The 19,111-nt window shown below is 41.0% G+C and overlaps 1 protein-coding gene across 1 annotated transcript in view; it reads left to right on the forward strand.

Moving 5' to 3' along the window:
• LOC143299126 (glycine receptor subunit alpha-2-like) overlaps positions 1-19,111 on the forward strand; it is a 61,030-nt gene that overhangs the window by 15,051 nt on the left and 26,868 nt on the right. The window contains exons 3-4 of the mRNA XM_076612255.1: positions 7,158-7,225; positions 10,446-10,672. Of these exons, the coding sequence (XP_076468370.1) occupies positions 7,158-7,225; positions 10,446-10,672 (295 nt within the window). The remainder of the gene's footprint in view (positions 1-7,157; positions 7,226-10,445; positions 10,673-19,111) is intronic.

A 19,111-nucleotide genomic window follows, 5' to 3' on the forward strand; every position in this document is an offset into this window, starting at 1 on the left:
AAGATTTTGTGAAGAAAGTGTGTCTGAGCGCTTGTCCGAAATCCTGTGAGCTTGACCCTGTCCCGTCTTCTTTGTTCGTTGAATGTATTGATGTTCTGCTGCCACATATTACTCATGTCATCAATTCTTCCTTGCTGTCTGGTTGTTTCCCTGAAAGCTTCAAATCTGCTGTTGTACGTCCACTCATCAAGAAACCATCTTTGGATCATAATTGTTTGAAAAATTATCGACCTGTCTCTAATCTGTCAGTTTTATCAAAACTGCTAGAAAAGATCATATTGTCTCAGCTCTCAGCTCATCTGGAACAAAATGGTTTACTTAAATCCCACCAGTCAGCTTATAGACGTGGTCATAGTTGCGAAACGGCCCTTCTTAGAATAGTGAATGATTTGCTTTTGGGATTTGATGAGGATACGATATCTGTTCTCGCTCTCTTAGATTTGTCAGCAGCTTTTGACACTATCGACCACTCTGTACTCTTGAACAGACTTAAAACTTCCTTTGGTATTCGTGACACTGCACTGGCGCTAGCATGGTTCACGTCTTACCTGTCAGATCGTACACAGAAAGTGTGTGTAAATGGTACTCTAGAGTATCTGCCTTAAAATACGGTGTCCCACAGGGGTCCGTCCTAGGTCCTGTTCTTTTTGTGCTGTATGCGGCTCCTGTGTCGGATGTCATCAGTCATCATGCGATGTCGCATGAGAGCTTTGCTGATGACACACAACTTTATCAGTCGGCTTCCATAGCTGAATTTGATGCACTAGTGACTCAAACACAGGAGTGCATTGCTGGCCTAAAGGACTGGATGACTCTCAACAAGCTGCAACTAAATGATAGTAAGACTGAATTTATGATAATCTGTCCAAAGAAGTTTCGTCAACATCCTTCCTTTCCTGACTCTGTTCTGATCAGTAGCACACTTGTTTCACTTTCTCCTTCTGTTCACACTCTCGGTGTAATCCTAGACCAGTCTGTTTCCTTCCAATAGTACATTTCGAATCTCTGTAAAGTTGCCTATTTGGAACTGCGTAGAATCAGTTCTATCCGCCACTATCTCTCAACCGATGCAACCAAGACATTTGTATGCTCTCTGGTTCTCTCAAGATTGGATTACTGCAACTCTCGTTTGGCCGGCCTTCCCAAATATCTGTTAGACTCCAACGAATTCAGAATAACGCTGCCAGACTCATTTGCATAGCTTCTAAATTTGACCATGTTTCTCCTCTCCTTCAGTCTCTCCACTGGTTGCCTGTTTCTGATCGAATAGACTATAAGCTATCCACTCTGACCTTTTCTGCAGTCAACGGATCTGGCCCTAAGTATCTTTCTGAACTCCTCCATATCTATATCCCGTCTCGCCAGCTCCGTTCTTCCTCTGATACTCGACTTCTCAGGATACCTCACGTCATAAGTAAGACCTATGGACACAGATCGTTTTCTTTTCAATCGCCAAAGACGTGGAACAAGCTCCCTGATAGCCTCCGTCATTCTGATTCCCTCGCATCTTTTAAATCTCGTCTCAAAACTCACCTTTTCCCTCAGCAATAAGTTCAGTTGTGGCAGGTCCACTTCCTTTGCGTTAGCTGTGCTTGATTGTGTGTATACATGTGTATGTGTACATAACTACATGCATGTATATGAATGTGTATTGTGTGTGCGTGTGTTTATGTAAGTTTGTGCCTGCCTATGTGTGCGTATGTGTTAGGGTAGCTGTTTGATACACATGTATGTTAAAATGTATGTATGCAGTGTGTGTGTGTGTGTGTGTGTGTGTGTGTGTGTGTGTGTGTAGTCACATTTTGGTGTGTGTATGTAACATAGATGTAATCTTTTATGTTAACAAAAGTGTTTTTGTAAAGCACCTATAGCAGATTTCTGGATAGTGTGCTATATAAGTATCCATTATTATTATTATTAAGATTATTATTATTTCTTACAGAAATCTGCCTAAAATCACCAGGTCATGAACCCAAACTGAAACAACTGCCCCCCCTGAAAACAAAACCAAGTCACTTCCTCAACTGTCTCGTGGAGGTGGCATTGCCATCGTCTACAGAGACATCTTGGAGTCTTTCCTTTCCTTCTCCCATAACCACGCCTTTCCACATGATACTTTTGAAATGCTCGAAGTCACTCTCAGTGTCCTCAGTCAGTCAATCAGTTCAGTTCAATTCAATTCTAAAACACTCATAATCTTCTCTGTTTCACAATGAGTTCCGAACACTACTTGATCACTACAACCTTCGTTCTGGCAAACTTATCATCCTCGGAGATTTCGACTTTCATTTCGACAACCAAACCTCCACTGATGTCAAACGCCTATGTCAATCTCTGTCCGATCATTCTCTCTCTCAGTTCGTCACAGAACCAACACACAGATCTGGCCATACGTTGGACTGGCTCATCGCACGTGACTCTGATGCCATGATTGCGTCAGCGACTGTAACTGACGAACTTTCTTCTGACCATTCTGCTGTTGTATTCTCGCTTAATATTTCAAAACCTACCAGAACCAAAAAATCCGTTACTTGTCGCAACCTAAAATCCATCAGCATCAACACTTTTTCTTCTCAAGCTGCTGAACGTCTTTCCAAAATTTCTTCCTGTACCGACATATCCACACATACAATACTGTTCTCTCTGAACTGCTAGATGAACATGTACCCCCCACTACCAGCATGCTGCCTGATAGGCCTTCCGCCCTATGGTACACACAAGACACTCGACTTGCAAAATGCAAACGTCGCCAGTTGGAAAGGATGGCGAGCAACAAAACCTAAAGTCCACAATCAGATCTTCCGAAAACAAATAAATAAAGTCAAACATATGATCTCAACAGCGAAGACAAACTTCTTTTCTTCTCAAGTTCTCGATGCCACATCCACCAAATCTCTTTATCATATCAAATCTTCTCGGTTCTGCAAAAAAGACTCCTCTTTATTCTGCCTACACTTTATCTGAACTCCCCAATGTCTTCTCTTCTTTCTTTTTCGACAAAGACCAAAATATTCCTATGAGCTTGGACCAGATGTCTTTCCAACCTGCTATTCCTAATCCTCAATTCAATAGCTCTCCACTCCATTCCTTCAATCCATTGACTGAAACAGAAGTGAATGAAATCCTGAAAGAAATTACATTAAAATCCTGTGAACTTGATTCTATACCAGCCTCTGTCTTTTCCCAGTGTGTCTCACAGCTTCTCCCCACAATCACCAATATTGTCAACTGATCCCTTCTTACTGGAACGTTTCCATCCACTTTCAAAACTGCAATCGTTCGGCCACTTCTGAAGAAACCCAACCTTGATACAAATAATTATTTTGAAAAATTATCGACCAGTTTCTAACCTTCTTTTCCTGTCCAAACTCCTTGAAAAATCTGTCCTGAAGCAGCTCAACAACCACCTTTATTTCAACAATCTCCTTCACCCTTTTCAGTCTGCATATCATGCTGACCACAGCACTGAAACCACTCTCCTTCACATCCTGAACAATCTACTGCTAGCGTCCGACTCAGGAAAAAAAAATCCCTTCTCACTCCCGCCTTTGACACAATAGAACCATTCAATCCTTTCCCGTCTTCATTTTACATATGGCATCAACGGTACTGTTCTCATCTGGTTGAAATCTTATCTCACTGATCGATTCCAGTCTGTCATCGTCGATAATGTCCAGTCTGAACCTGTTAAAATCAAACACGGAGTCCCACAGGGATCTGTTTTAGGCCCAGTTCTCTTCACACTGTACACTGCTCCTCTTGCTGAAATTATCAAACACCACAATGTTAGTCATCATTCCTATGCTGATGACACTCAGCTTCAGAAGAGTGATACCCCTGAAAAATTTTCATTGCTCTTACAAGAAACATCTGAATGCTTCCTAGACATTCAAAACTGGATGACTCAAAATAAGTTACAATTGAACGCAGACAAAACCGAAGCAGTGATCATAGGAACTAAACAAAAACTCTCTTCCATCACAGCTGACAAAATCAAACTTGGCAGTACATCCATCCCTCTTTCCAGCTCAGTCAGGAACACACTGTTCATTCAAAAATTTATCAGTCAGACATGTCAATCCTGCTACTGTCACGTGCGACGCATCAGTTCCATTCGGAAATATCTGTCCACTGACGCAACATCTAGACTTGTCGTTTCTCTCTTTCTCTCTCACCTTGACTACTGTAACTCCCTATTGTCTGATTTGCCTGCTTCATCCATTCAGTTCCTTCAGCGCATACAAAACTCTGCTGCCCGACTCGTCCACAGAAAGAAAAGATCTGAGCACATCACTCCTATTTTGCAACATCTCCATTGGCTCCCTGTCTCACACAGAATAAAGTATAAGATCTGCACTCTATGTTATAAATGTATTCACAAATCTGCCCCTTCCTATCTTTGTGGCTGCCTTCACCTCTACAGTCCATCTCGCTCTCTACGATCGGCTTCGAATCCACTCTGTTTACGCATACCCAGATTCAAACACTCCACTGTTGGATGCCGTTCTTTCTCTGTCTCTGGACCTTGTATCAGGTCTCCACACTCAGCTCTTTCAAGTCTGGCCTTAAAATCCACCTCTTCACAAGATAGCCTCCCTCCCCTACCTCTTCCTTGTCTTCAGTTTCTTCAGTTTTAGAGTTATGCATACGTGTGATTGACTGGTGCGAAAGCGCTTAGATTTGTCTCTGCACAAGCCACAAGATTCAGTGCTATGTAAATACCATCATTATTACTATTATTATTATTATTACTAGATACAGCGCGTGTCACAAGTGAGTCTTAAAGGCCTTGCCTCTCTTGATTTCCAAGTTGATTCAGTGAAGTGGTGTTGTTTTTTCAGTTGATTCAGTGACGTTTTCTCCAGTTGATTCAGTTACGTGTTTTTTTTCTCCAGTTTATTCAGTGAAGTGTTAGTGTGTGTGTGTGTGTTTTTGTGTGTGTGTTTTTTTTGTTGTTTTTTTTGTTTTGTTTTAATTCAGGGAGACAGGAACGTGAGGCCAGCCTTGCACACGCACTGTCTCTTCCATCAACGTAAAACGTGATATAAATATTTAGTCACGTGCAGTTTGATTTCCTTGTCTCCAAAGGCACAGGCCAACAGACATGGTGGCTCTCGTGTGTGTGTGTGTGTGTGTGTGTGTGTGTGTGTGTGAAAGGGACAGAAAGAGAACACCAAGCGATATGAAAGAATAAAAGGAATATCCATGTCTCTGATGTAGTAGTACTCACCTCGTAGCTAGTGTCCCTGTCTCTGATGTAGCAGTACTGACCTCGTGGATAGTGTCCCTGTCTCTGATGTAGCAGTATTGACCTCGTGGATAGTGTCCCTGTCTCTGATGTAGCAGTACTGACCTAGTGGATAGTGTCTCTACCTCTGATGTAGTAGTATTGACCTCGTGGATAGTGTCCCTGTCTCTGATGTAGCAGTGCTGACCTCGTGGATAGTGTCCCTGTCTCTGATGTAGCAGTACTGACCTCGTGGATAGTGTCCCTGTCTCTGATGTAGCAGTATTGACCTCGTGGATAGTGTCCCTGCCTCTGATGTAGTAGTATTGACCTCGTGGATAGTGTCCCTGTCTCTGATGTAGCAGTATTGACCTAGTGGATAGTGTCTCTACCTCTGATGTAGCAGTATTGACCTCGTGGATAGTGTCCCTGTCTCTGATGTAGCAGTACTGACCTAGTGGATAGTGTCCCTGTCTCTGATGTAGCAGTACTGACCTAGTGGATAGTGTCCCTGTCTCTGATGTAGCAGTATTGACCTCGTGGATAGTGTCTCTACCTCTGATGTAGTAATATTGACCTCGTGGATAGTGTCCCTGTCTCTGATGTAGCAGTATTGACCTCGTGGATAGTGTCTCTACCTCTGATGTAGTAATATTGACCTCGTGGATAGTGTCCCTGTCTCTGATGTAGCAGTACTGACCTAGTGGATAGTGTCCCTGTCTCTGATGTAGCAGTACTGACCTCGTGGATAGTGTCTCTACCTCTGATGTAGCAGTATTGACCTCGTGGATAGTGTCCCTGTCTCTGATGTAGCAGTATTGACCTCGTGGATAGTGTCCCTGTCTCTGATGTAGCAGTGCTGACCTAGTAGATAGTGTCCCTGTCTCTGATGTAGCAGTATTGACCTCGTGGATAGTGTCCCTGTCTCTGATGTAGCAGTATTGACCTCGTGGATAGTGTCCCTGTCTCTGATGTAGCAGTATTGACCTCGTGGATAGTGTCCCTGTCTCTGATGTAGCAGTATTGACCTCGTGGATAGTGTCCCTGTCTCTGATGTAGTAGTATTGACCTCGTGGATAGTGTCCCTGTCTCTGATGTAGCAGTGCTGACCTCGTGGATAGTGTCCCTGTCTCTGATGTAGCAGTATTGACCTCGTGGATAGTGTCCCTGTCTCTGATGTAGCAGTACTGACCTCGTGGATAGTGTCCCTGTCTCTGATGTAGCAGTATTGACCTCGTGGATAGTGTCCCTGTCTGATGTAGCAGTACTGACCTAGTGGATAGTGTCCCTGTCTCTGATGTAGCAGTATTGACCTCGTGGATAGTGTCCCTGTCTCTGATGTAGCAGTACTGACCTCGTGGATAGTGTCCCTGCCTCTGATGTAGCAGTACTGACCTCGTGGATAGTGTCTCTACCTCTGATGTAGCAGTATTGACCTCGTGGATAGTGTCCCTGTCTCTGATGTAGCAGTATTGACCTCGTGGATAGTGTCCCTGTCTCTGATGTAGAGTAGATAGTGTCCCTGTTTCTCATGTAGTAGTACTGACTTCGAAGATAGTGTCCCTGTCTCTGATATAGCAGTATTGACTTCATAGATCAATCAGATTACTAGAGTTACTTCAGCATCTGGCTCAGTGAATTACAGTGTTTTCAGGAACATTTGGATTAATTACTGTTTCTGTTTCAAAGATGCGTCTATGTTGACTGCTGTGCATACGCACCACCACACCACCTTGAAAAGCAAACAGTTTGAGAATGCAGAAAACTGGTCAGATTACGGTGCTACCATGAATTTGACCTTTTTGTTCTGTGACATCGTCCGATAAAACCGTTTAGAATTTATGTAATGGATTAATAAAGATGTGTTTATTTGTATTGTATAGTACTATATTGCATTGTATTGTATTGTAAGGTCACCACCTTTGTCCAGGTTATCCTACAAAAGTTGGTGTTCAGATCTTCATATTGAGTTTTAACTCCATCAGTGAAGTATCTATGGTAAGTGTGTGTCTGTGTGTGAGTGTGCCTGTGTGTGTGTGTGTGTGTGTGTGTGTGTGTGTGTGTGTGTGTGTGTATTCGTGCGTGCGCGCGTGTGTAAAATATATATATATATGTGTGTGTGTGTGTGTGTGGTGTGTGTGAGTGAGTATGCGTGCGTGCGCGTGTTTGTGTGCATGTGTGTGTGTGGTGTGAGTGAGTGTTCGTGTGTATGTGTGTGAGTGTATGTAAGTGTGAGTATGTGTGTTGAGGGGGGAGGGGCGGTGGGGGGGAGTAAATGCAGACATAATTATACCCACTGCCAATTTGTTGAATGCTTGAGTCGTGAATTCTGCTCTTTTGTAATTACTTTTATTTCAGCTATTGAAACTATTGTTTGCTTTTTAAAAAAAAGAAAAAAAAGAAGATTGTTTTGAAAATTGTAAGTTTCAGTTTCAGTAGCTCAAGGAGGCGTCACTGCGTTCGGACAAATCCATATACGCTGCACCACATCTGCCAAGCAGATGCCTGACCAGCAGCGTAACCCAACACGCTTAGTCAGGCCTTGAGGAAAAAAAAAGTGAATAAATAATAGATAAGCTTACACAAATAAATAAATAAATAAATAAATAATAGCTATAATGTTAAAAAAAAAAAGGTAGTAGTAGTAATAATAATAATAATAACAAAAATTAATAACAATAATAAATGATTAAATAAATAAGACAACAATGATGACAAATAAGCAAACAGATGCAAAACGTGAAGACACACACCCACACATACACCCACACATGCACAACAGATACACACCGAACATGCAGCTTCACAGATACGAAAGCACAGCCAAACACACACAAACGTATATGAGCTCCAACACACACACACACACACACCACACACATTACCCTGCACCTCCTCTACCCCCCTCCTCCACACACTCATTTCTAGTCTACGTATCGCAGCTTCTACGGCACACACACACACACACACACACACACACACACACACACAGATGAACACTTACTTGTACAAGCACACACACGTATACCCATATCTCTACACACATATATACAAAGATATATATATATATATATATATATATATATATATATATCATATATATATATATATATATATATATATATATATATATATATATATATATACGTTCCAATATCCTGTTGCTCCCACAGTGTAGGCATGCATACACTCACATACCTCATCCTCTACCCAACCTCCCCCCACACACCCACCTCCCCCTCACACACACACACACACACACACACACACACACACGCACGCACGCACGCACGCACGCACGCACGCACGTGCACAGAACTCTACTGACACTTGTGTACACTTACACTCTCGCGCATGCACAAACGCACTCAAAAATACAGACCCACACATGCACACACATACACACACGCACAGAGGCTGCCACTGATTGGCCGCAAGAGGGATGGGAAAAGATCTCTGATGCCAAGAACGTGGCGTCTAGTGTGTTGCTCAGTCTATTGTATTTGGAAAAGCCCACAGAGACTGTAAATTGTAAATACACTGACTGATTATTTTGATTGTTTCTGTCTGGATTACAAGCATGTCGTGTAGCTAATACAGCATGTCTGTTGTTACACTGACTGATTATGTGATGGTTTCTGTCTGGATTACAAGCATCATGTGTAGCTAATACAGCATGTCTGTTGTTCCACTGTACACTGCTCCTCTCGCTGAAATTATCAACTGCCATAATGTCAGTCATCATTCCTATGCTGATGACACTCAACTCCAGAAGAGTGATACCCCTGAAAAATTGTCCTCGCTCTTGCAAGAAACATCCAACTGCTTCCTGGACATACAAAACTGGATGACTCTAAATAAGTACAATTGAACGCAGACAAAACTGAAGCAGTGATTATAGGAACTAAACAAAAACTGTCTTCCATCACAACTGACACAATCAAACTTGGCAGCACATCCATCCCTCATCCATTTCAGTCAAGAACCTCGGCGTTGTCCTTGACAACACACTGTCCATGCAAAAATTTATCAGTCAGACATGTCAATCCTGTTACTGTCAATTGCGGCGCATCAGTTCCGTCCGGAAATATCTGTCCGCTGACGCAACATCTAGACTTGTCGTTTCTCTCATTCTCTCTCGCCTTGACTATTGTAACTCTCTATTGTCTGGTTTGCCTATTCAGTCCCTTCAGTGCATACAAAACTCTGCTGCCCGACTCGTCCTCAGAAAGAAAAGATCTGAGCACATCACTCCTCTTTTGCAACATCTCCACTGGCTCCCTGTCTCACACAGAATAAAGTACAAGATTAGCAATATAAATGTATTCACAAATCTGCCCCTTCATATCTCTGTGACTGCCTTCACCTCTACACTGCATCTCGCTCTCAACGATCGGCTTCGAATCCACTCTGTTTACGCATACCCAGATTCAAACACTCGACTGTCGGCTGCTGTTCTTTCTGTCTCTGGACCGTGTAATTGGAATGAACTTCCTATTTTGCTTCGTCAGGTCTCCACACTCAGTTCTTTCAAGTCTGGCCTTAAAACCCAACTCTTCCCAAAATAGCCTCCCTTCCCTGCTTCTTCCTTGTCTTCGGGGTTTTTTTTCTTGTTTTTTTTCTCCCAGTTTTAGAGTTATGCATGGGTGTGAATGACTTGTGCGAAAGCGATTTGATTTGTCTCTGCACAAGATTCAGCACTATATGAAAAATAATAAATTATTAATATGATTTTGACTGATTATGCTGATGGTTTCTGTCTGGATTACAAGCATGACGTGTAGCTAATACAGCATGTTTGTTATTACACTGACTGATTATGTGATGGTTTCTGTCTGGATTACAAGCATGACGTGTAGCTAATACAGCATGTTTGTTATTACACTGACTGATTATGCTGATGGTTTCTGTCTGGATTACAAGCATGACGTGTAGCTAATACAGCATGTTTGTTATTACACTGACTGATTATGCTGATGGTTTCTGTCTGCATTACAAGCATGACGTGTAGCTAATACAGCATGTTTGTTATTACACTGACTGATTATGCTGATGGTTTCTGTCTGGATTACAAGCATCATGTGTAGTTAATACAGCATGTCTGTTGTTGCTCGAGTCGTTATGCTTGTTTCTTTTCTGACCCTGTCACTTGTTGAATTCATGCCCCCCCCCTCCCTCCCCCCCCCCCCCAACGGACCTCCCCCCTCCCACCCCCCAGGACTACTCGCTGTGCATCTTCCTCCGCCAAACGTGGAACGACTCCAGGCTGGTGTACCCGCCTTTGGAAGGCGTCCGGGCGCTGGAGCTGGACACACGCGTTATGGATAGTATCTGGGTTCCTGACCTCTACTTCACCAATGAGAAGACGGCCCACTTCCATGACGTCACCGTGCCCAACAAGCTCATGAACATTTACCCTGACGGTCAGGTGCTTTACAGTATGCGGTGAGTTAGTTGTTGTTGTTGTTGTTTTGTTTGTTTTGGGGGGTTATGTGTGTCTGTTGTTGTTGTTTACCCTATCCTTTGCTAAGGTATGGTGCCACCTGATCGTCGTAAGTCACACTTTCCTGTGCAGTGGTATGGTACCAAGTGATATCACAAAGTCACACTTTCCTTTGAAAGCAAGAAGAGGTCAAAATGAGTACTATATCTAGAACAGCAGTGTAAAGGTTTGTGTGTGTAATTGTTCCTCCTCTTGACGTCACACCCACCGTTTTCAGCCCTTGGATACAGGAGTTGATAAACCTCTCCATTCTCTCACTGTCATCTGGGCTCAAACACTTGAACATTGATGTTATCAACCCATAGTTCACGGCACATAGCTGTACTGTATCCCTGTTATGTGGGGTAAAACACATGAACATTGATGTTATCAACCGACAGTTCACGGCACATAGCTGTAGTGTATCCCTGTTATCTGGGCTCAAACACTTGAACATTGATGTTATCAACCGACAGTTCACGGCACATAGCTGTACTGTATCCTGTATCTGGGCTCAAAACTTGAACATTGATGTTATCAACCGATAGTTCACGGCACATAGCTGTACTGTATCCCTGTCATCTGGGCTCAAACACTTGAACATTGATGTTATCAACCGATAGTTCACGGCACATAGCTGTACTGTATCCCTGTTATCTGGGCTCAAACACTTGAACATTGATGTTATCAACCGATAGTTCACGGCACATAGCTGTACTGTATCCCTGTCATCTGGGCTCAAACACTTGAACATTGATGTTATCAACCGACAGTTCACGGCACATAGCTGTACTGTATCCCTGTTATGTGGGGCTAAAAGACTTGAACATTGATGTTATCAACCGATAGTTCACGGCACATAGCTGTACTGTATCCCTGTCATCTGGGCTCAAACACTTGAACATTGATGTTATCAACCGACAGTTCACGGCACATAGCTGTACTGTATCCCTGTTATGTGGGGTAAAAGACTTGAACATTGATGTTATCAACCGATAGTTCACGGCACATAGCTGTACTGTATCCCTGTCATCTGGGCTCAAACACTTGAACATTGATGTTATCAACCGATAGTTCACGGCACATAGCTGTAGTGTATCCCTGTTATCTGGGCTCAAACACTTGAACTTTGATGTTATCAACCGACAGTTCACGGCACATAGCTGTACTGTATCCCTGTTATCTGGGCTCAAACACTTGAACATTGATGTTATCAACCGATAGTTCACGGCACATAGCTGTACTGTATCCCTGTTCTGTGGGGTAAAACACTTGAACATTGATGTTATCAACCGACAGTTCACGGCACATAGCTGTACTGTATCCCTGTTATGTGGGGTAAAACACTTGAACACTGATGTTATTAACCGATAGTTCACGGCACAGTGTACTGTATGCAGCTCTGGTGACGTCTGTCATTTACCTTTTATCTCACTGGTGTCCTTGTCCTCTTTTTTGTAATCACTCCATGAAAATATAGTATGCATGCTCTCATTTGTTAGTTAGCTAGCTTCGTTTGGCATTTTTTGTGTGCTTGTCAGCGTGTATGAAAGAGATAGATATAGACAGAGAGAAAGAGACAGACAAGCAAACAGACACACAGAGAGAGAGCGAGAGAGAAGTTCAGCTTTATTTTAACAGTTATTTTGAGAGCTTTATTTGAGGACAGTTTCAGTAGCTCAAGGAGGCGTCACTGCGTTCGGACAAATCCATATACGCTACACCACATCTGCCAAGCAGATGCCTGACCAGCAGCGTAACCCAACGCGCTTTGTCAGGCCTTGAGGAAAAATAAAATAAAATAAATGAATAAATAATGAATAAATATATAAAATGAAATAAATAAATAAATAAATAAAATGAAAAAAAAAATGATATAATTTTAAAAAATAAATAAATAATAATTATTATTATAATAATAATGAAAATAAAATAAATAGATAAATAAATTAAAATAATTATTAAAAAAAAACAAAAAAACAGACACACATTCACACACACACACACATATGCATAACAGATATGTACCAAACATGCAGTTTCACAGATATGAAAGCACAGTCAAATACACATAAACGTACATGATCCCCAACACACACACACACACACACACACACACACACACACACACACACATATTACCCTGCACCCCTCTACCCCCCTCCACACACTCGTTTCTAGGCTACGTATCGCAGCTTCCACGGCACACACACAACACACACACACACACACACACACACACACACACACACACACACACACATCCAGAGGCACACTTACTTGTACAAGCACACACACATACGCCCATATCCCCCACCCCCAACCCCACACACATATATACGTCAAAATTCTACCATATAGTAACAGTGATCTAGTATGGTTAATGATACCTGGGACCAACAATGACAATGATATTTACATTGGATGTGTATATATCCCACCACAAACATCGTCATTTGGTCGGGACAACACCGCGAGCATATGGGACAAGATAGAGGACAGCGTGGAACAATCAACACTAAAAGGAAATGTTATATTGTGTGGTGATTTTAATGCACGAACTGCGCAAGTTACTGATTACATTAAGATGGATTCTGATAACAATGTATGTAATTTACCACGTACTTATTCATTTGACACAGAGTGTGATAGAAATTCCATGGACTCTTTGATACAAAGAACTGGCAGAAGATTGATATCAATGTGCATTGACAATGATCTGTGCATCCTTAATGGAAGAACACTGGGTGATCTTCATGGGCGTTTCACATGCTATAATCAGCATGGTAGCAGTGTTGTAGATTATTTTATTTGCTCTAAGGCAATTTGTCAGGAAATATTGCACATGAAAGTTCACCCTCTTACAAGATTTTCTGATCATTGCCAACTAGAATTAAAATTATTTATGACTGGATTATGGAGACAAAAACAAAATATAGTAGATAAATCTCATGATAGAAGTTTACTTAAAAATACATTTAAACAAAACTATATTGATAAAAAATACAATTGGGATCAATATTCATCAGCAGCATATGTCAAAGCTTTAGGTTTACCATGGATACAGGAACAAATACATAATATATATAACAAACTGAGCAGTCAAACTGTTAATCAATTTATCGTTAATGATATCGAAGTGAATGACGTTGTTAATGAATTCACACAAATAATGACGTCAGCTGCGAATGTTAGTCTAAGAACAGAATGTAGATTTCATAAGCAAAAACGCCGAAGAAATAAAAAATGGTTTGACAGAGACTGTTATCAACACAGGAGAGACATTAAATCAATTTTGAATGCGTTAAATAGGCAGCCATACAATCAGTCTTTACGTCAAAAATATTTTGCTAAACGCAAGATATACAACAGACTGGTAAAGCAAAAGAAACATTCATATAAAAATCTCTTAGTGAAAGAATTAAACGAGGCGCTCAATAAAGATCCAAAGTCAGCATGGAAAACAATTAAAACTTTACAGGCAATGGGAGAACAGAACGTATGTAAACATCAATTAAATGTTTCAAAATGGATTTATCATTTAGAAAATTTAATTGGAAAAGACGTGGAAATAAATGACGAGCAAAAAACAAAAGTTCAAAATGAACTTGAAAACACTGAAATGTTAGATGATGGTAATACATTAAGTTTCAATAAAGAAATTACTGAAGAAGAAATACGAAAGGCATGCCTAAGTCAAAAAAACAAAACATCGCCAGGAAGGGACGCAATTACAAATGAGATGATCAAAAGCAGTCTTCCGGTTCTGTTACCTGTCATGCAAAAGCTATATAATATAATATATACAACAGGTACATATCCAGACAATTGGAAAACTGGTATCAGTATCCCTTTATATAAAAGCGGCAACCCAATGAACCCAAATAACTATCGGGGGATTACACTGACTAATACATTAGGTAAAGTATTCTGCACAATCCTGAATACAAAAATGATTAAATATCTGGAGACTAACGACGTTTTGATCAAAGAACAAGCCGGATTTCGAAAAAACTATAGAACCACTGATCAAATCTTTGTTTTAAAAAAGCTAGTAGATGAGATAATAAAAAGAAAAAACAGTCGACTATATGGTTGTTTTGTAGATTTTCAAAAAGCGTTCGACAGTGTTTGGCATGATGCAATGATGCTGAAGCTACACCGGATAGGAATAAAAGGTAAATGTTTTAATATCATAAAAAATATGTATACGAACGCTAAAATCTACGCAAAATCACAAGATCATTTCAGCAGAGAATTTATTATTCGAAAAGGGGTACATCAGGGAAATACACTCAGCCCAACTCTATTCAATATTTTCAAAAATGATATCACCACAGATATGACAGATATGAACTCCCCAACAATTCACAACACTTCATCTACTAGAATCCCATGTCTTTTATATGCAGATGATTTAGTTATTTTATCATTATCTAAAGACGGCTTGCAACAAAAGCTTAACATTTTACACTCTTACTGCAGTCAATGGGGCTTACGTTTAAATAGAGAAAAGACAAAAGTAATCGTTTTTTCAAAAACTGCCCCTAAAATACCCCTACATTTTAAATGCGGAGAGGACATAATTGAAACAGCAGAAGAATATAAATATTTAGGGGTTATATTTCATAGAAATGGCAACTTAAGTCAAGCACAAGGTCATCTTAAAAATCAAGCAAATAAGGCTCTACATGTCCTACTCAGAACATTTCGTAATACAAATATGAATATAGATATCATGTGTCAGTTATATGATACTTTGATAACGCCTATTTCAACATATGGAGCAGAAGTTTGGTTCCCATATGATGTTACAGGAAATGTATCGTTTAATTTATTCGAATTATTCAGTAATTGTCTTTTCAACAAATTTCCACATGAAAGACTTCATGTCAAGTTTTGTAAGCAGTTACTTGGTGTACATAAAAGAGCAATGGTTCTCCCCGTTTTAGGAGAATTAGGAAGATTTCCTATTAGCCTAAAAATAATATGTCAAGTTATTGGCTATTGGATACACATATTAGAGCTTCCTCAAAATTCACTTGTATACACAACATATAACTGCATGTATCGTCAAACAAATGAAAATGTTCAGTGGCTACTTTTCATAAGAAATGTATTAACTAGCACTGGATTAGATCATGTTTGGAAAAATCAGTTCACTTTTAGTGTTAAAAGATTAAAGCATGCTGTATCCAAGAAGCTTGAAAATGAATATATAAAATTTTGGAAACAGAAACATGACAGTTCATCTAAATTAGCATTTTACAAGAACGCTGTGACAAATTATAAAATTGAACCGTATTTAAAGAATACAGCAAATACACAACACAGGAATGCACTGACCATGTTACGAATCAGCGCCCATGACTTACAAATCGAACAGGGAAGATATAAAAATACACCGAAAGAACAAAGACTGTGTGATACTTGTAACAGTTTAGAAGATGAGATTCACCTTCTAGACAATTGTGTAAAGTACAATACTTACAGACACAGATTCCTAATCGATATATGTCGTCCAAATGCAAAGCCTAGTGAATTGATCCTTCTAACAGAAATACAGCCAAGGCTGGCGAAATTTGTTCATGAATGTTTCTCTTCTTAATATGCTCATGTTTATGTTTCATTGTGTCTTATAAACTTTAAGGTTTTATGACAATAAAAAGTATTCTATTCTATTCTATTCTATATACAAAGAGATACATATGCACACCCGCACGTTCCAATATGCCGTTGCTTCCACAGTGTAGGCATGCATACACACACATACCTCATCCTCTCCACAAACACACGCACAGAGGCTGCCACTGATTGGCCGCAAGAGGGATGGGAAAAGATCTCTGATGCCAAGAACGTGACGTCTAGTGTGTTGCTCAGTCTATTGTATTTGGAAAAGCCCACAGAGACTCTGTTCCGTTTTGAAGAAATTTGCGCAATGTTGGTTTGGAAATGATGCCGATATTTGTTTGATTTGCAAAGCAACGTGCTCTACCTTTCATGCTAGACTTATGGCCGCTCTCTCTCTCTGCCTTTATCTCTTTGAGGCGATCGATAGTGTAATGGCCTTGTACCTGTTCTTTTTGATATTCTTTGACTTTTCTGAGGATTTCCGATTTTCCTAGATGTAGGCCGCTCGTTATTGTTGCGTTACCAGCAAGTCTGTCAGCTCGCTCATTTCCTTTAACACCTGCATGTCCCGGGCAGTATGACCATGTAAGTTTTTTTAATCTGAAAGTTGCGCATTGCCTTATGCCACTCTGGGCTTCCTATTCCATTTTCAATTTTCTGTATGAGGTTCATTGAGTCAGTTAGAATCATGGCATGTTGGTTTCCGGGCATATGGATAGACGATAGCCACTGGAGGGCATGTGTCAGAGCTTCAGCTTCCATCATTAGGCTGGAGGTTGTGACTTTGTAGGCAGCATTCTCTTCTCTAATTGTTTTTCCATTTTGTTTCGCAGTGAATCCCCAATCAGATTGGTCTTTGGTGACTGAGCCATCTGATATCCTCTTCTTTACTGTTTTCTTCGATGAGTAGCTTCACTTCCGCATCAGTTTTGCCCTCTGGCCATTCCCGACAATGTCTTCCTAGAGTGGGTGAAATGGCTGTGTTGAATAGATGGTTGAGGTTTTTGGGTTTTTTCTCCCATTCTTGTGTTTCTTTCAGGTCTTGTAGTCGGCATACTAGCTGGATTGTGTCTTCTGCTTGCCCCATCCATGTTCTTCCTCATCCTAGACGGCTGCCTTTTGGTTCTTTGACTGCGTCATGCAGTGGGTTTTGAGGGTTTTCTAATGCTTGGAAGTAGGTCTTAACCTGTTCTAACTTGTTTCTGGCCTGCACTGAAGTCAAGCAGGTATCGCATGGTTTCCGTGGACGTGTCTTTTGTTGTTCCAAGGATCAGCCTCATAGCTTCATTTTGAACTCTTTCTAATTTTAGGAGGTTGCTTTGAGATGGTGTTGTTAGCCCAAGTCCGTAGTCGATCACACTGAGGACGAGTGATTGGTATAGCAGGAACAGGTGGCATTGTTCAATACCTTTGGTTGCCATTGCTTTTAAGACTGAAAGTGCCCTTTTTGCATTTGAGAACGGTATTTTCCGTATGTTTTCTGAAGGTCAGCATCCTGTCGAACTGTATTCCTACTCAATGACTCAATAACCGACTCAATGAACCTCATACAGAAAATTGAAAACGGAATGGGAAGCCCAGAGTGGCATAAGGCAATGCGCAGCTTTCAGATTAAAAAACTCACATGGTCATACTGCCCGGGACATGCAGGTGTTAAGGGAAATGAGCGAGCTGACAGACTTGCTGGTAACGCAACACCAACGAGCAGCCTACATCTAGGAAAATCGGAAATCCTCAGAAAAGTCAAAGAATATCAAAAAGAACAGGTACAAGGCCATCACACCATCGATCGCCTCAAAGAAATAAAAGCAGAGAGAGGGAGTGGCCGTAAGTCTAACATGAAAGGTAGAGCACGGTGCTTTGCTAATCAAACAAATATCGGCATCATTTCCAAACCAACATTGCGCAAATTTCTTCAAAACGGAACAGAGTCTCTGTGGGCTTTTCCAAATACAATAGACTGAGCAACACACTAGACGCCACGTTCTTGGCATCAGAGATCTTTTCCCATCCCTCTTGCGGCCAATCAGTGGCAGCCTCTGTGCGTGTGTGTATGTGTGTGTTTGTGTGCATGTGTGGGTCTGTATTTTTTAGTGCGTTTGTGCATGCGCGAGAGTGTAAGTGTACACAAGTGTCAGTAGAGTTCTGTGCACGTGTGTGTGTGTGTGTGTGTGTGTGTGTGTGGGGGGGAGGTGGGGGTGCGGAGGGAGGTGGGGTAGAGGATGAGGTATGTGAGTGTATGCATGCCTACACTGTGGGAGCAACAGGATATTGGAACGTATATATATATATATATATCTTTGTACATATGTGTGTGGAGATATGGGCATATGTGTGTGCGCTTGTACAAGTAAGTGTTCATCTGTGTGTGTGTGTGTGTGTGTGTGTGTATGTGTGCCATGGAAGCTGTGATACGTAGACTAGAAATGAGTGTGTAGAGGAGGGGGGTAGAGGAGGTGCAGGGTAATGTGTGTGGTGTGTGTGTGTGTGTGTTGGAGCTCATGTACGTTTATATGTATTTGACTGTGCTTTCATATCTGTGAAACTGCATGTTCGGTGCATATCTGTTATGCATGTGTGGGTGTATATGTGAATGTGTGTCTTCATGTTTTACATCTATTTGCTTATTTATCTTCTTTTTTTTTCATTATAGTTATTATTTATTATTTATTTATTTATTTGTGTAAGCTTACCTATCATTTATTCACCTTTTTTTTTTTTTCCCTCAAGGCCTAAGCGCGTTGGGTTACACTGCTGGTCAGGCATCTGCT

Source organism: Babylonia areolata, chromosome 24 (assembly GCF_041734735.1).
Source record: "Babylonia areolata isolate BAREFJ2019XMU chromosome 24, ASM4173473v1, whole genome shotgun sequence".
NCBI classification, from domain to species: domain Eukaryota; kingdom Metazoa; phylum Mollusca; class Gastropoda; order Neogastropoda; family Buccinidae; genus Babylonia; species Babylonia areolata.